We start from the raw sequence: 18,758 nt of genomic DNA, 5'->3' as shown, positions 1-18,758 counted from the left end.
ACTATATGGGGGCACAGTAGGGGGCATTATTACAATATGAGCAGGAGATCGTACAGCAGGGGGCAATCCACATACCTTCTGACTTTACTGGACATGACACCAAGCAGTGGACTTACTACTGTATGGGAGCCCTTTGACTACATGGGGCAGCTATGTGACTACATGGGGGAGGTACAGTGGTGCCTTGGATTACGAGCATAATTTGTTCTGGGACTGTGCTTGTAATCCAAATCCACTCTTAAACCAAAGCAAATCTTCCCATAAGACATTATTGAAATGCAGACAATTGGTTACACACCCCATAAATATTGATTTTATATTCCGAAAAACATGTAGAACAGATAAAACAAACATTTATAAACAGCTGAATATGTGATATTATAAGTTACTGTACAGTATAACAATCAGCATGTGGAGTATAATGTATAGTAAGTGCATAAACCTAAAAATACAGCCACAGTTTGTAGATACAGGATGGAGCTGCAGATCCCTATAGGGCAGTAGCGTAGGACAACAGACTAGAATAGAGAAGCAGGGCTGCTGTCAGAGGTCTGTGTGGTCACATGACAGCAATAGGGAAGGGGTGTGTGTTCAGCATGGACCAATCAAGACTGACAGAGACTGCAGGGGACATGAAGGAATGAGCAGGGCAGATGTGGGCGCCAGTGGCGTAGCGACCGCGGTCGCAGGGGTCGCCGCCGCGACCGGGCCGCTACCAACGACGAGGCCCCCCCTTACCACTGCACTGCCCGCCTCCCACTCCCTCTTGTGACCGCAAGCAATGTTTTGCTTGCGATCACAAGAGGCAGGGGCCCCCGGCTGTCTTGCGGCCCCCAGGGAGCTCTGTGTGCGGCGGGGGGGGGGGGGGAAGTACTTCCAGCGCAGGGAGCATCACGTTAAGAAAAAAACAGGTCCAGCGAAGCTCCGCCCCCTCCGCGCTAAGCCCCGCCTCCCGCCGGGGGAAGCCCGCCAGCGCGTGTGACCTGGGGGCTACAGAAATCATGCAGGTGAGTATAGATTTTTTTGTTTTTAAGGGGATGATGGGGGTGTAGTGGTATGATGATGGAACAAGAGGATGATGGGGGTGTAGTGGTATGATGATGAGGGAACAAGAGGATGATGAGGGGTGTAGTGGTATGATGATGATGAAGGAACAAGAGGATGATGGGGGTGTAGTGGTATGATGATGGAACAAGAGAATGATGAGGGGTGTAGTGGTATGATGAAGGAACAAGAGGATGATGGGGGTGTAGTGGTATGATGATGATGGAACAAGAGGATGATGAGGGGTGTAGTGGTATGATGATGATGATGGAACAAGAGGATGATGGGGGTGTAGTGGTATGATGATGATGGAACAAGAGGATGATGGGGTGTAGTGGTATGATGATGGAACAAGAGGATGATGGGGGTGTAGTGGTATGATGATGATGATGGAACAAGAGGATGATGGGGTGTAGTGGTATGATGATGAAGGAACAAGAGGATGATGGGGGTGTAGTGGTATGATGATGAAGGAACAAGGGGATGATGGGGGTGTAGTGGTATGATGATGATGGAACAAGAGGATGATGAGGGGTGTAGTGGTATGATGATGATGAAGGAACAAGAGGATGATGGGGGTGTAGTGGTATGATGATGATGATGGAACAAGAGGATGATGGGGTGTAGTGGTATGATGATGGAACAAGAGGATGATGGGGGTGTAGTGGTATGATGATGATGATGGAACAAGAGGATGATGGGGTGTAGTGGTATGATGATGAAGGAACAAGAGGATGATGGGGGTGTAGTGGTATGATGATGAAGGAACAAGGGGATGATGGGGGTGTAGTGGTATGATGATGGAACAAGAGGATGATGGGGGTGTAGTGGTATGATGATGGAACAAGAGGATGATGGGGGTGTAGTGGTATGATGATGGAACAAGAGAATGATGAGGGGTGTAGTGGTATGATGATGGAACAAGAGGATGATGGGGGTGTAGTGGTATGATGATGATGATGGAACAAGAGGATGATGAGGGGTGTAGTGGTATGATGATGATGAAGGAACAAGAGGATGATGGGGTGTAGTGGTATGATGATGATGATGGAACAAGAGGAAGATGAGGGGTGTAGTGGTATGATGATGATGATGATGAAGGAACAAGAGGATGATGGGGTGTAGTGGTATGATGATGATGATGGAACAAGAGGATGATGAGGGGTGTAGTGGTATGATGATGAAGGAACAAGAGGATGATGAGGATGTAGTGGTATGATGATGATGGAACAAGAGGAGGATGAGGATGTAGTGGTATGATGATGATGATGGAACAAGAGGATGATGAGGGGTGAAGTGGTATGATGATGAAAGGGCAGGAGGATGAAGGGGTAGTAGTATTATGGTGGAGGTGGTTGTAGTATGATGATGGAGGGGCAGGAGGATGAAAGGGGTAGTAGTATGATGATGGAGGGGCAGGAGGAGGGGACAACATGGGGGGCATCTGTAAGGGGGATAAAATGGGGGGCATCTATATGGTTGATAACATGGGGGCAATCTATATGGGGGATAACATAGGGGGCATCTATAATAGGGACAACACAGGGGGCCATCTATAAGGGGGAAAAACATTGGGGGGCCATCTATAAGGTGGACTACACAGGGGGTGTATACAATAGGGGGATATGTACTATAAGGGAGTCACATAGAGTCAGGCTACCCACTAAATGAGGGTGTAAAGGGGCCAATACAGATGTGCAGTTTGTAGAGAGATGAGGATGGTGTCAGTGTGAGGAGCCTAATATGTTTGTCTGGCAGATTCTGTGGATTCGTGGCTCCAAAAAGTTCTCATAACGGCCCTGGGCAGATGGAGAAGATGAAAAGGGAAGAACTCCGATCAGAGAAGACGTCCCCTGTGAGTCACCTGATATATTTGCACTGTAATGTATATGGTGTATAGAGCCTGTGTAGAGCTGGGGCCACCTCTATATGACTGGATGAGGTGATATTGGTCTATGTACAGAGGATTTTATTCAGTAGCAGCGGTGGTGTTAGTCAGTATGTGGTAAGGGGGGGGGGGCCAAGTTGACCTCTTGCACCAGGGCCCAAGAGACATTAGCTACGCCCCTGGTGGGCGCATTCATGCAACACTCTCTGTCCGGGGAGAGACGGGTTACAGCTATGAGGAGATGACCTCCACAGTCCGGTCCCCTGATGTAAGCTCCAGCCTGAAGTGGATCTGCTATGATTTGGAAGGTAAGGAGACTACCTGGGTCATAGTACATTGCTGTAGACCCTGGTATGCAGACCATGCCCCTCCCTCACTTGCCCTCCCACCCAGTACAGGGAGCTCTTAAACCAAAGCAATGCTCTTAAACCAAGTCACAATTTTGAAAAACTGTGAGCTCTTAAACCAAAACGCTCTTATACCAAGTTACTTTTAAACCAAGGTACCACTGTACACTGTACCACTACATGGGGGAGTTATCTGACTACATGGTGAGGTATCTGGCAATGTGGGAGGGTATCTGGTTACATGGGGAGGTATCGGACTACATGAGGGGGTATCTGGCTACTTTGGCAGATATCTGGCTTCATGGGGAGGTCTAAGGAGGTATCTGACTACATGGGGTAGGTATCTGTCTACATGGGGGAGGTATCTGTCTACATGGGGGAGGTGTCTGACTACATGGGGGAGGTATCTGTCTACATGGGGGAGGTATCTGACTACATGGGGAGGTATCTAACTACATGGGGCAGATTTCTGGCTCCATGGGGCAGGTATCTGGCTATGATAGGGGAAGGTATCTGCCTATGATAAGAGGAGGTATCTGGCTGCAGGGGGACATATTCAGCTCCATGGGATAGATCTGGCAGTAAGAGGCATATCCAGCTTCAGCAGACAAATCTGGCTGGAAAAGACATATCTGGCTACAGTGGACATACCTGGCATCAAGAAACATATCTGACTGCAGGGGGCATAACTGGCTAAAAGGGATATATCTGGCTAGTGGCATATCCGGCTTCAGGGGGCATATGTGGCTAGGGGCACATCTGTCCATACTTACCCGAAAGGGATATATGTGGCTGCAGGGGATGTATTTGGCTGCAGGGAATATATCTGGCTCCAGGGAATATATCTGGCTCCAGGGGCGTACCTAGCTGAAAGGGACATATTACCTGTCTGTGCTCCAGCCTACTTCTGTGGCTCCTTGATGATCGCTCAGCCAGTCAGTGCACTGTCCTGTTGCAGCCACTGATTGGCTTAGCAGCCGTTAGGGACCTGCAAGACTGAGAAGCAGGTGGGAGCGTGGGAAGGTAAGTATCATCTATTCAGCAGCTAATGAGTGTAATAGGCAGTGGCTACATTCTCACAGCGCAGAGCCATAGGCCATAACAGTACAGAGCATAGCAGCAGATTTCGCTGTGAAACGTACGTGTGAATCAACCCTAAGGCATTGTTTATAATCGAACACATCCTTGGGGGTACTTGGCTTGAGCATCTTGTCGCATGAGGGTACTTGGCTTGAAAAGGTTGAGAAACACTGTATTAGGGTGGGTTCACACTGAGGAATTATCACGGATTACTTCTGTGCCTTTCCGCCGGCTCCATAGACACCATTCTATGGGCCGGATGATTACGCATTCCGCCGAAAGAACTGACATGTCAATTCTTTCAGCAGAATGCGGAATCAGCTGTCCCATAGAATGATGTCTATGGAGTCGGTGGAAAGGCGCGTGTCCAAAGTTGACAGCTGCTTCTAAATACTTGCTCAAATGCATACCTGGTGGTCTAGTGGGGGGATCGCCCCCCTGCGGCGCGATTGCGGGGGGGCGATCCCCGCATCCATCCCGGGCCGGGGTCTGCTCCGTAATGGCGCTGATCCCGGCTCGGCATTCTATTGCTTTTGGCTGCAGCAGCCAAAAGTAATAGAACACCGATCTCATGGATTCATGCAGTATAACTATACTGCATGGATCTCTATGAGAGATCAGAGTGCATATACTAGAAGTCCCCCAGGGGGGCTTCTAGTATATGTGTAAAGTAAAAGAAAAATGTATTTTTAATAACACAAAACCCCCTCCCCTAATAAAAGTCTGAATCACCCCCCTTTCCCCATTTTATAAATAAAAATAAATAAATAAATTAATAAACAAACATGTTTGCTATCGCCGCGTGCGTAATCGCCCAAACTATTAATTAATCACATTCCTGATCTCACACGGTAAACGGCGTCAGCGCAAAAAAATCCCAAAGTGCAAAATTGCGCATTTTTGGTCGCATCAAATCCAGAATAATTGTAATAAAAAGCGATCAAAAAGTCATATATGCGCAATCAAGGTACCGATAGAAAGATCACATCATGGCGCAAAAAATGACACCTCACACAGACCCATAGACCAAAGGATAAAAGCGCTATAAGCCTGGGAATGGAGCGATTTTAAGGAACATATATTTTCTTTAAAAGGTTTTAATTTTTTACAAGCCATCAAATCAAATAAAAGTTATACATGTTACATATCGTTGTAATCGTAACAACTTAAGGAACATATATAACGAGTCAGTTTTACCCCAGGGCGAACATAGTAAAAACAACCCCCCCCAAATAAAAAAAAAACATTTTTTTTTTCAATTTCACCACACATATAATTTTTTTCTGGTTTCCCGACACATTTTAGGCAAAAATTACATCTGCCATAGCAAAGTACAATTAGTTGCGCAAAAAATAAGGGCTCATTTGGGTCTCAAGGTGGAAAAATGCAGGCGCTATGGCCTTATATACACGAGGAGGGAAAAACGAAAACGCAAAAATGAAAACTGGCTGTGTCCCCTAAGGGTTAAATACTGATACAAAAGACTGACCAATCACGCTGTGTGAACAGGACCTAACACATAACAACAATGCATCAAAATGGTGGCAGACAATGTGAACCCGCACTCCTGGACCCAGTCCCATCAAGTACAATACTCGCTGCCCCGGTTCTATAGCCCCGCCTTGGCCCCGCCTCCTCCACCCTCGGCACCAATCACCTAGCGGCGACTGTAAATGCCTTGCAGACAGGGGGCTCTTTCCTGATCAAACATCTCTAATTTCTCCGCCCGTCCTAGCTATTGTCATTACAGGCTGTAATAACGAGGATTCCTCTATAAAACATGTATATACGTTTTATATTTCCCCTGAGACGCAAAAATGTTCATTCCAGTTTAATATTAAACGTTATGCTCCCCCGCCTGTTCAGCCACAATGGTACAATCGTCCACTTTTCCCGCCCTCTAGTGACGTAACCATGACGTGCTCCGGCCTCTCTTTCTCCTGGTCGTCGAACAGTACAGGGGAATTTCTCGGAAGAGGCCTCCGTTGTTTGTTTTCCGTACCCACCCGCCCCGTCTTTGGCCCGTTTCCTGCCTGCCTTACATTCGGTGAGCTGTGTACACGGTAGCGGGTGGGCGGCGTGTGTGTGCCGGTGTGGATGCGTGCTGGTGTAGGCCCGGCCTGTGTGCCGGAGCAGCCTCTGCTTCCCTCCCCGTGTTACTCTATGGACGGTGCTTTATTTCTATCTGTCTTGTATATATTTTCCTAGTAAGAAGAGGGCGGGCGGATCCACGTAGGCCTCTTTCTGGGGGGATCGATAGTGTGCTCGGTGACCTCGGCTCCTCCCTGCCTGCTCACGTTGGTCTGTTCCTCCAGGACCGGCCTCTCTATCACCGTTACCTAATCTCTGGCTGTGCAGCTATTGCCAAACTACAATTCCCATTGTGTTCTGAGGCTGGGACTTGTGGTTGTGCAATAGCCTCCCAGCCACAGACAGGGAGCACTGATGGCAGCCGTCCAGCCGCCCCCCTGTAGGATAGGGAGCGCCGATGGCAGCCGTCCAGCCGCCCCCCCTGGAGGATAGGGAGCGCCGATGGCAGCCGTCCAGCCGCCCCCCTGTATGATAGGGACCGCCGATGGCAGCCGTCCAGCCGCCCCCCTGTAGGATAGGGACCGCCGATGGCAGCCGTCCAGCCGCCCCCCTGTAGAATAGGGAGCGCCGATGGCAGCCGTCCAGCCGCCCCCCTGTAGGATAGGGAGCGCCGATGGCAGCCGTCCAGCCGCCCCCCTGGAGGATAGGGAGCGCCGATGGCAGCCGTCCAGCCGCCCCCCTGGAGGATAGGGAGCGCCGATGGCAGCCGTCCAGCCGCCCCCCTGGAGGATAGGGAGCGCCGATGGCAGCCGTCCAGCCGCCCCCCTGGAGGATAGGGAGCGCCGATGGCAGCCGTCCAGCCGCCCCCCTGGAGGATAGGGAGCGCCGATGGCAGCCGTCCAGCCGCCCCCCTGGAGGATAGGGAGCGCCGATGGCAGCCGTCCAGCCGCCCCCCTGGAGGATAGGGAGCGCCGATGGCAGCCGTCCAGCCGCCCCCCTGGAGGATAGGGAGCGCCGATGGCAGCCGTCCAGCCGCCCCCCTGGAGGATAGGGAGCGCCGATGGCAGCCGTCCAGCCGCCCCCCTGGAGGATAGGGAGCGCCGATTCCAGCCGCCCCCATGTAGGATAGGGAGCGCCGAAGGCAGCCGTCCAGCCGCCCCCCTGTAGGATAGGGAGCGCCGATGGCAGCCGCCCCCCTGTAGGATAGGGAGCGCCGATGGCAGACGTCCAGCCGCCCCCTGTAGGATAGGGCTGCATTATAGAGCTCTGATCCTGTGCCCCATGCAGATCAATTGCCAGGTGCCTGCTGGCTGTGACTTCAGTGGGCAAGTGTGATGTGGTCATAGTGCCGACCAGCTAGATCAGGGATGGGGAACCTTCAGCCCTCCAGCTGTTGTAAAACTACAATTCCCATCATGCCTGGACAGCCAAAGCCAAGCCCTGAGGTGCCTTGTATTCCTGATGGCACACACCTTCAAAAAGGTCATCCTTGCTACTATACAGCAAGAACCACTAGACGTATCTCTGCCAGCAGGAAAAATATTTCTCCCTATAAAGAGAAGCAGGTTAGAAGTATCAGTGCACCAAAACAATCTATTTCCGTATGGATTAAATTCTAAGCGCCCTATTCCACCGGATGATTATCGCTCGCATAATTGTTAATGATTAACAATCTCAAACGACTTCTTGTGAAAGACTTGAAAACGTTCACTCATTTCCATGGAACGATAATCGTTACTTATGATCGTATTTGCGATAGTTTTTTCTTATCTACTGTGAACGACGTCTTATTTAATGCGAACGTTTTGCGAACGAGCAACGATAAATAGGTCCAGGTCTTATTAAATGATCAATGATTTCTCGTTCGGTCATTAATTGCATTTCAACCGAACGATTATCGTTTAGATTCGAACGATTTAATGATAATCTGAACGATAATCGTCTGGTGGAATAGCGCCCTAAGTATCCCAGAAATCGGGTCAAGGATGAAGATAAGAAACTAACCTTTATCCCCAGGGAGGTATTGTCAGGTTAGATTCTTCTAGCTGATTCTTTCCCTTTTAATACTGCTTAGGAATGGGGGAGTAAAGAAACTTGTACTCACCTGCCTCTGATCAGCTGACATGCCAGTTCCCACTTCCTCTTCTCCATCCTAATGTGTAGAAAAAGGACTTTGCAGTTGAAAAGGAGGGTAACAGTAGTGGCCACTAACTGGCTGAGCAGACATTTCCTACAGAAAGTCTACAGATGGAGAACAGAAAGTGCTGATGCCAGGTGTCACTTTAAAAAAAAAAAAGAGAAACTTTTTCCCCTTTATGGTCTGTCCACATGTACAGACTTGCACCTTAAATCTCGCTACAAGTCTGGCAGTTCCCTGTCACTACATACTCGCAGCGGTCTGAGGTTCCGGCATACTGCTCTCCCACCCAACCAATCAGTGTGTTGCCCAGCCGCAGCCACTGATTGACTGGGCGGTAGAGCAGTACGCCGGGATCCTGTGCAGCAAGGATAGGTAATGTATACACGCTGCGAGTATGTAGTGACAGGGACCTGCCAGACTCACAGTGAGATTTATGCTGTGTGGACAGACTCTTAAAGCGACTCTGTACCCACAATCTGACCCCCCCCCCCCCCCCCCCAAACCACTTGTACCTTCGGATAGCTGCTTTTAATCCAAGATCTGTCCTGTGGTCTGTTGGGCAGGTGATGCAGTTATTGTTCTAAAAAACAACTTTTAAACTTGCAGCCCGTGCCAAGCGGGAGTATCTGTGCCCTGTGCTCGAGGTTCGCTTATCAGTAGTGGACTAAGCTTATAATAGATCAATACTAGGTACTAATAAATAGTCGGCGACTAAAGGAAACCCAAGCCCCTATGGCTATCTAGCCTGTTAGTGGCTGCTGCAATGTGGATGACCAGATCTGCTGCAGCCCTATCCATGATATGTCAATATGTTGATTAGTCTGTATCCCATTTACACGCACCAGAAAAACAACTTACCTGGCATGGTGAATGTGCTTCACATCTGAAAGCCCATAGCACCATAAATCTCCATCAGTTCCATGTGGAAAGGCGTTAGTTGAGGTAACTTTTGCAGATCCACTGACCAGACCATGGTAAAATCTATGGTGGATTTACCTGTGGCACATCCGTGCTGTGTGAATATGGTCTTATGACAGCACCTGGCGCAGGTTGTCAGATTCCTGCAGCTGCTGGAACTCTGGACCGATTCTCAGTTGCTATAATGCGATTTCCTAATATTTGCGGGAGAAATAACTTCCCTTGCACCTTTGTGTGTCTTCATACCAGTCCTTGTTGGGTTCGTCCACGCCTATAACCTACGGGTTTGTTCTCCACTTGTTTTTATTGCCTTAGAAAAATACACCTGTAACAGACTGAACAGTCTCCTAGGTGGATTGTGCCAGTAATAGAAGTTGCAGCGCTGCATGGGTCCATGGTGGGCACCAGTAGCGCTGCCTATTGGCCATACTTGTCATCAGATCTGATGAAACAGATATACTGTAATGCAATCAGACTGAATGTGAAGGGTAAGGTGACGTGCCTCACCTATTCAGCTCTTCTGAGGCTCCATGTCTATTTCATGCTGGAACATCCACTGTCGTGAGTTCTTTCAACAGGGTAAAGGCCTCTACACATCCTCTATTTACCCGGTTGTAGCCATAAACATATAGAGGTCAGGTAGGGCCAGCCAGCCATTTTATGTACCTGTGAGTTTTCTTCACTCTCCTCTCAGAGGTTGATCAAAGGAGTATTCCACCCAAGAGATAAAAAAAAAAAATGCTCCCAAACCTAGCTGGTCTTACTCATCAAGTTTCCCTGAGTATTTTGAGCCATTCACTGTCTTCTTGGCTGCTGCCGTTCCTGAGTTCCAAGTTTTTCTAAAAAAAACTAGAGCCAAGATGGCGCCGTCCAGGAAATCACATCTCCAAGCAGAGCAAGCTGCCAAGTATCCACCTCCTCTTGTAGTATCTGCCCCTAGCTAGCTCAGTAGTCTTCTGCTTTCCACTATAAACAAAATATTTATCCTGCCTGTATCTATCTACATAGATTAGAAAGAGAATAAACAAACGTGTTTCCTTTTCCCTACACTGCTCAGCAGGCTGTAACTGTTTTCTTGATCCCCCTCCTTGGCCAGGGGCTCACTGGTGGGTGGTGTTACGGATTGCCTGGCAACAGGAGACAGATCAGGTAATGTTGGTCTCAGAAGGGGAGGGCAGAGGATTGGAGACCAGGAAGTGAGGATTTTCTGCAGCTACAGGGTGTAAGTTAGGATGTAGAGCAGACAAAGGGTCCAATTCATGTAATAGAAACCTATTACAAACAGGTTTAGATTACGGGTAGGAATTCAACAGTTACTTTTTCTTAAGTGGAGTACCTCTTTAAGGATCATGCATATAGAGGACATGTACGTGCTATGCAAAGGCTATGGTAGGCCTTGAATACAGTAACTAATAGCACAAGGGTTCCCATACTCCAGTCATTTTAGCTTTAAATTGACTTGAGTGTCCTGATATATGGTCACCCACTCATCTGTCTGGTAGTTGTGAAATACAAAGCCCCCCCCCCTTACAAAATCTGTATTTTTGCCCAGGGCAGTACCTAAAGCCGCCTTTTAGATGGGTTGTCTGACTGCAGATAATAAGTGCTGATCTTGTTTGCTGGCCTGATCAGTTGTGCAGCCACGCTGCCCTGGCAACTGCTGGGTCATTTGTGTGGCCCTTTAAATTGTCAGCTACAGATCACTAGTTTACACAAGGACACGTGCGTCTGGTACGATAATATAAATGGCCGCACAAAAGAGGCAGTCATATAGGAGAAGTCTTAATGGTGATTAAGTGCAACACGCTTAAAACCAATTCCACTAGTAGATTCAGAAATCCATTATTTATTTCTGGCTTTAACTGTGGTGATCTGCCATCAACACTTATGTACGTGTGACCTAGAAGTTATAATCGAAAAAGTAGAGGAGGAAATCTCTAGGTTTGTGCCCCACTGAAGAGACTCTGGGTTTGATAAAAAATGTATTCCCTCTCCATCGACTTCTATAGGAGAGGAAAGTTGTGATTTGGTGGCCACAGTATTCCTGGTTTAGTCTGCAGTCTGAATACAAAGGTGTCATCAGGAAATGACTTGCTTAAATTTATTTTTATGTTGAACAAATTATTGGTGATGTTTTCTAGCTTTCCATTTTACTAGCCATATTATAATATAATTCTGAAGTCTTGCAGTTTTCATGTTCACCACTAGGTCTAAAACTAAGCTGAGACTTCCTGTGGTGTCTCTAGCGATAAGAGGAGGCTGCTGTAAAGCATTATAGTGACATGTGACACCAGTAGATAGAGATAACAGCTCCCTGTGGAATGACCTCTTCAAAGGTCACAGAGCACGATCAGTAATGTTTTATATTCATCTCAAGGGGACAGACTATTGTCTATGCCTTGCTGTAAAGCATGTGACTAAATGCTGTTAAAAACAACTCTGGCAAGATGGCAAACTATACAGAGTATTTTTTTTTTTTAAATGAATATTAAAAGTTTTAGTATCTAACTCTAATCAGTTTAATAAAATCTAGGTGATGCATGCCCTTTAAGCTGGTAATACTTTGAGTCCTGAGTGTGCCCTTTCTGATGAACGCTAGTTCTGTCCATGGCACCAACATGTAATCATGCACTGACACATCTCTGCTTGTCTGTGACGTTCCACTTTCTGTTTAAAAATAGAAGCCTAAAAACCTATTCAGACCTAAGGCCTTATCCACACTTCCACAGTTGTTGACACCAAATTGCAGACGGCACACAAATGTATAGCAACGGCCCCATTCACACGTCCATATAGGGACGCAATCCATGGCGTGAAAAACCGCACAGGCGGTAGTGTGTGTGGACCACATTTGTGGCATGGATCGCTATCTTCAGCGTAGTGCTCTGTGTAGCATGGAGCACTATTGAAGATCGTTTTTGTTTTTTAGTTTTTTTTAGTGTAGTCTGCGATGTGTGAATGTAGTCTAATTCTTACTGCTAGACTTCAATTTTTCATTGACATTTGCTAATAAAAATGTTCATTCTTACAGGGCAACTTTTTTATGAATAATCAAAAGCAACAAAAGCCAACGCTATCTGGCCAGCGTTTTAAGACCCGAAAAAGAGGTAATGTGTTTTATCCTGTATGGTTGAGCACCAACCACCATGAATAGATCCTCTAGACCAGGGACGGGGAACCTTCAGCCCTCCAGCTGTTGCAAAACTACAGTTTCCATCATGCCTGGACAGCTAAAGCTTTGGCTGTCAGGCATTATGGGAATTGTAGTTTTGGAACAACTGGAAGGATTGAGGTTCCCCATCCCTGCTCTAGATGAATAGATCCCTCTCCGTTCACTTTTCTGGCGCTTGTCATTTTACCTCCAACAAACAGAAACCAGAAGTAGTAAAGGTTATCCATCGCTACAAAAACATGGCCACTTTCTTCCAGAGACAGCCCCTCTCTTGTCTCCAGCTTGGGCGGGGGTTTGCTGCTCAGTTCCATTGAAGTGAATGAAGCTTAATTGCAAACCGCACCTGAACTGGAGACAAGAGTCGTGTTGTCTCTGAAAGAAAGTGGCCATGTTTTTGTAGCACTGGATAACCCCTTTAAACTATAAGTGGCAACCAGAACAATTGTGAAACTGTGACACCAAGCCCACATGACTTTCATCTGCAGAGAAGTCGGCCATGTTTGACACTTTTGGCTGACAGACATCTTTTATCCACAACTGATTTTTGGGATAGAATATTCTTGGGATAGCTTCGGAATGACTGTTCATTCTTGGTTTCATGTTTGTCTTCTTCCTCTCTAGATGAAAAGGAGAGGTTTGACCCTACACAGTTCCAAGACTGCATTATTCAAGGCTTAAACGAAACTGGCAACGATTTGGAAGCAGTAGCAAAGTTTCTTGATGCTTCAGGAGCGAAGCTTGACTACCGTCGCTATGCAGAAACACTCTTTGACATCCTGGTTGCCGGTGGGATGCTGGGTAAGTGAGCTGCTCATACAGTCCTGCAGCATTTCTCTTCACTCTGTACCTGATACGTCTGTATTACTGCCTTTCCACAATAATTAAGCGTTAATGTTTTTTTTTGTTTTAGCACCAGGCGGTACTTTGGCCGACGACGTGATCCGTACCAACGTCTGTGTGTTTTCTGCACAGGAGGATCTAGAGACCATGCAAGCATTTGCTCAGGTAAGTAGGGAGTTTTTTTCAACTGACAGCAGTGTCCACTCTGTAACATTAAGGAAACTAAGTGTCAGACCACCTTGTGTATAATGGGGATCTGTCCCCCTTTTTTGTTGTGGTGAGCAGCATTTCACCACACACAATTTGGATTTTGGAGAAATCTGACAAGCTTTGACCAGGACGTGGATAAAGCCTTGTAACGTTTTAAAAAGTTCATTTTTTTTTATTTTTTATTTTTTTTTCTTTCTGTTTAGGTTTTTAACAAGCTTATCAGACGTTATAAATACCTGGAAAAAGGCTTTGAAGACGAGGTCAAGAAGGTATTATACACTTTCCTTATATAAAGATAATGGGCCTCAAGAAACAAGTATTGGGGAAAATCCCCAGTAGGGACACATCTATGGTGTCATATACTTTCCAGTGCACGTTAGGCTGGGTTCACACCACATTTGTTGCTGAAAAGCATGCACACATTTGTTTCTTGCAGTAGCCCTGCTTATTGATGTGAAAGACCTGCTATTCTTGTATTGTCACCCACAATGTCTTAATCTTGTTTTGTAGCTGTTGCTGTTTCTGAAAGGTTTTTCAGAGTCTGAGAGGAATAAATTGGCCATGCTGACTGGTATACTTCTGGCCAATGGGCATCTTTCTGCGTCAATTCTCAACAGTCTCTACAATGAGAACTTGGTTAAAGAAGGTAGGAATTATCCAGAATGTTCCTAAATTTCTTGGTTGAGATTGGTAAACAATATATTTTAGTACAATTATCGGCTTTCCCTGGAGCCTCTAATATAAATGTTGCCAGCAGAGAGAAAGCTTAGTGTCGCTGTCATTAGAAGAACATTTGTCATGATGCAGCGGCACAAAGTGATTGATCAGGGTCTGATCTATAAAGCTAGCCAGGAGAAACATGTGGCTAAGCTATTCACTCTTTTTCTGCCTTTTTACATCTCTGCCAAAGACAAGCTTCATAGATTTTTAATGGCGCTAGTCTTGTGAAGTGCATAACATCCTGCTTTTCTTGGTTCGTTTTAGAGTTCATGGGTGTCTGAGCACTCACCCTCACACGTGTTAATGGGGGTGTTTTTTTTTATTTTGTTTTTTACAACTTAAAAGCAGCCACTAAACTATAGAAAGTGATGAGAACCTGATTCATGCTTTGTAAAACTGTAAAAAATAGTGATACTGATTCAGGTGCTGTGCATCTGTCACTAATGTTCTCAGAAGGGTAAATATGAGGTTCCTGTTTGTAGGTCAAAACATGTTTTATGTATTTTTGTATTAAAGGGAATCTGTCAGCTAACATGCACATTCGACTGCTGACATTTTTATTAGTGGTTATGTCATACACCTGGTATCTCTCGTATTTCCTTAAGTGCAGTTAAGCTGTAGGACCTCCTTACACTCCCCTCCCATACCTTACCCTGCTTGGGACTCCAGGTGTCTGTCAAGCAGGTAGGGGGTAGGAGAGGAGTTTGCAGCAGATCAGGGGCTTGGGAAAGCCTCTTTGAGCCAAAGAATAAAAGTATTTCTCTACATCCTGGAGGGTTGGCTGGATATATAAAAGATACCATCTGTCTCCATGTCCTAACAGCTGTGTAACAGTGTCTGCAGTTTGCTACATGAATTACAGATGTCAGATTCCCTTTAAGTTGTTGTTTGGCATCTCTCCTGTAATGCGAGACTAACTTGTTTCATGATATAGACCAGGAGTGTCAAACTCAGGCCATCAGCTGTTGCAAAACTACAAATCCCAGCATGCCTGGGAAGCCAAAGCTTCAGCTGTCCAGGCATGATGGGAATTGGAGCTTTGTAAAACCTGGAGGGCCTGAGTTTGACATGTGTGATATAGACTATTAGCCACCCATAATCTGTCCATGGTGTGCAGCATCCATACTATAGCAAATAATGTTCCCTTTTCCACAGGTGTGTCAGCTGCGTTTGCAGTAAAATTATTTAAGTCCTGGATCAATGAAAAGGATATCAATGCAGTGGCTGCTAGTCTTCGCAAGGTTAACATGGACAACAGGCTTATGGTAATTATCACCTCACGGGGAAACACTTGATAAGCCCTTGAGCATTATGCATATACCTTACATTTAGTCTTTAACTGTGACTCGCTACTGCTTTAGTGACCCTGTAAGAAGGATAGGTTGCCCGGCTCAGTGGCCAGACACATCGCCTGTAAATTAGGTTTCCCTACCTTGCTGCTGAGCATACAGTCCATGATACAGCATGGAGGGTGGGTGACTTTATGTGCCTGTCCTACTGATATAATTTCTACACTACTTTTCAGGAACTTTTCCCTGCAAACAAGCAGAGTTTAGAACACTTCACAAAATATTTCACCGATGCGGGATTGAAAGAGCTTTCTGAATATGTCAGGAATCAACAAACAATCGGTGCCCGCAAGGAACTTCAAAAAGAACTGCAGGAGATGATGTCCCGAGGAGAGCCGCTCAAAGAGGTAATCGAGAATTTTTGCGTGTTCTGGTTATTTAGAATGTGTCTCCAATATATAGCATTAAATGTGGCCCTTCTTGCTTTCCAGATTAGTATATATGTAAAAGAAGAAATGAAGAAAAGCAACATCTCAGAGCAAACTGTTATTGGTATCCTGTGGTCAAGTGTTATGAGCTGTGTGGAATGGAATAAAAAGGAGGAGCTGGTTACAGAGCAAGCCATCAAACACTTGAAGGTGACAATCTCCTGACTGGTTTTGCTTAAAGGGGTTGTCTTGGATTAGAAAAAGCACAGCTGTTTTTGTGCAAAAAAGCACCGCACCTGTTCCCAGTAAATTTGTGCAGAAGGTGACATAGTACAGAGCTTGCCCTATTGTAGGGAATGTGCACATAAGCTATAGAAAATGTGATTCTGTGGAGTCTTCAGCTTTGACAACCACTGGTATTCATAATCCAACCATTCCAATGAGTTGCTCACCACCTCTCTCCCCCTCCAAATACTTTGGTTTGCTAGGTAGCTCACCAGGTTTCTTCTGGAGGCCATTGGCATCACCTGGATGAATGAAATGTTGCAATGCTGCTGTAAGTTACAGGAATAGTGACCATAGAGATGAGTGCAGTTTCTAAATTTTCTTTTTTAGATGCCATATAGCTATCTGTGTTGAGATCAGACTTTTCCCTTCCTGGGTAAAATAGGGAGGAAGAAACTGTTAGTGGGATGGACAGTGGAGTTAAAGAAGCTGGGTTCCTAAATTGCTTATGGTAGGACACAGATTAGAATGAATGACCAATTGCACATCTGTACAAGCTGATAACTATAAAGCTGGTGGGGTCATTGAACCATAGACTAAGTGGCTCAGGGAGAACTCCGGGCAGATAGTTGTGGGATGGTGTTGCTGTAAAGTCCATATGTATAATGTTCCCATTTCTTTCCTTAGCAATACAGCCCTCTCCTTGCTGCCTTTTCTACACAAGGTCAGTCAGAACTGACTTTGCTGCTGAAAATTCAGGAGTATTGTTATGACAACATTCACTTCATGAAATCCTTCCAGAAAATCGTGGTGCTTTTTTACAAAGGTAGGTGTTTACATAGCTGTTTCTTACAAAGGTTTTGTGCAGGGCAAAGAAACTTTATGACTTATAAAGGAAGGGGGGGTTACTAGCACATATGTGCTGGAGCAGACCTGGGCTTTGGCGGTGCTCAATTGTAAACTGCATGCATCTTCTATAGTTACCTGATATACTCTAGCTCACTTCTGTAAGCTAGTCATCTCATCAGGGCAACCACAGAGCGCTATACACACTTAGTTTGGCCTACAGGGCAAAGGCTATTTGACAAACATGATTATTGTAAGGTACACAATGTAACTTCTCCATGGTACAAAGTGCATGATTTCTGCAGACTTGCTCCGAAAGTTTTGATTGGTTGCGGATGAGACTATATCATAATGATAGGAGACTGCTTTCCTATGCATTACACCACATATTTGCCTTGAGAGCTTTGACAGGAGATGAGAAATTACATAAAGATGGTAAAGGAAAAAAACATTGCATATCCTGACTGGTTTGCTTTGATTTTTGTCCAGTTATATTTCTGTACTAACTTGCAGTGCTGCCAGGAGGAAGCAAGTCTCCTCAGCAGTTTCTCTTAATGTGACCTGCTTACACTCATCCATTATTCTGTCTTTCAGCTGAAGTTCTAAGTGAAGAGCCCATTCTGAAGTGGTACAAAGATGCACATGTTGCAAAAGGAAAGAGTGTCTTTCTGGAACAGATGAAAAAATTTGTTGAGTGGCTCAAGAACGCAGAAGAAGGTAACACTTCATTATCTGAAACTTAAGCAAACCACCACTTAAGGGGTTTCTAGAAACAAAAAACACATATTGGGGTGCTGGCTGGTAGCACACCAGTGTTCAGCTATAGATAGCCTGTCCTGTGGCTAATCACTCATTGGAATACCCCCTTAGTGTCTGCTCACTAAAGTTGGCACTACCCATTTGGGAGAACTATGAATGCAGCACGTTTCAGCCAAGAAATGCAGGCAGCTTACAGAGTTTCACAGATTGAACATGGCAATGGGCAATGACATGTCCTAGAGACATGTAAAAAAAAAAAAAAACTTTGTTTGCCAAGGTTTGATTTGACCCTGAGTGATTGGGCTACTCTCGCAATGGTAATGCAGAGTGCCATAGACTTCCATTACTAGACTTGTGGTCACATAGTAAAGCTTTGGGTGTCAGTCTGCTTAATGCCCACTTCTCCTGAACAGATTTTGTAATATGTAACGTTTATCTCTTGTGTTTTGCAGAATCTGAGTCTGAGACAGAGGAGGGTGACTGAGTTGTCAGTGAGCAAACACAGGAGCTGTAGATAAAAACTTCTCATCTTCAATTATGTGTCTTTCTGGTTATTCTTCCATCCTACCTCCTGTATCAAGCATGATATAAGGGCTTTCATCACTCATAATTATTTTCTCCCCTTTTATTTCGGTCAACCTACTCTTTAGTTTTAATAACCATGTTTTAAATAGCATTGCTATGTCTAGATCCATGTTTCAAATTTTTGTTACCCTCTACCTCCTGTATTTTCTACTGTAATATGTAATTTAAGACGTTTCACAACTTAACAATTCGTTTTATCCCCTGGTTTTCTATTAAAGAAATAAAGTTTAAAATTG

General features: G+C 45.7%; 1 protein-coding gene across 2 annotated transcripts; it reads left to right on the top strand.

Moving 5' to 3' along the window:
* The first annotated feature begins 6,280 nt into the window (after positions 1–6,280).
* Positions 6,281–18,755, top strand: BZW1 (basic leucine zipper and W2 domains 1). 2 transcript variants are annotated; one of them, XM_069983348.1, is made up of 12 exons: positions 6,281–6,406; positions 12,480–12,555; positions 13,242–13,418; positions 13,531–13,625; positions 13,874–13,939; positions 14,181–14,316; positions 15,546–15,655; positions 15,916–16,086; positions 16,171–16,317; positions 17,020–17,158; positions 17,773–17,895; positions 18,390–18,755. In XM_069983348.1, the coding sequence occupies exons 2-12, from the start codon at positions 12,492–12,494 to the stop codon at positions 18,419–18,421; spliced, it is 1,260 nt and encodes a 419-aa protein (XP_069839449.1). In that variant the 5' UTR covers positions 6,281–6,406; positions 12,480–12,491; the 3' UTR covers positions 18,422–18,755. The 2 variants fall into 2 exon arrangements, with proteins under 2 accessions (XP_069839449.1, XP_069839451.1); XM_069983350.1 differs by lacking the exons at positions 6,281–6,406; positions 12,480–12,555; positions 13,531–13,625 and having other exon boundaries at positions 13,254–13,418.
* Positions 18,756–18,758: the final 3 nt, after the last annotated feature.

This window comes from Dendropsophus ebraccatus, chromosome 9 (assembly GCF_027789765.1).
Source record: "Dendropsophus ebraccatus isolate aDenEbr1 chromosome 9, aDenEbr1.pat, whole genome shotgun sequence".
Taxonomy (NCBI): Eukaryota; Metazoa; Chordata; class Amphibia; order Anura; family Hylidae; genus Dendropsophus; species Dendropsophus ebraccatus.
The sequence above is the reverse complement of the archived record's forward strand: the minus strand, read 5'-3'. Positions and strand labels throughout refer to the sequence as shown.

Excerpts from the sequence above, each read along its gene's own strand:
- BZW1 (XM_069983348.1), top strand. The coding sequence starts at position 12,492 with ATGAATAATCAAAAGCAACAAAAGCCAACGCTATCTGGCCAGCGTTTT. Across the intron at positions 13,419-13,530 it reads GGTTGCCGGTGGGATGCTGG|CACCAGGCGGTACTTTGGCC; the intron begins GTAAGTGAGCTG and ends TTTTTGTTTTAG. Across the intron at positions 16,318-17,019 it reads AAGCCATCAAACACTTGAAG|CAATACAGCCCTCTCCTTGC; the intron begins GTGACAATCTCC and ends TTCTTTCCTTAG.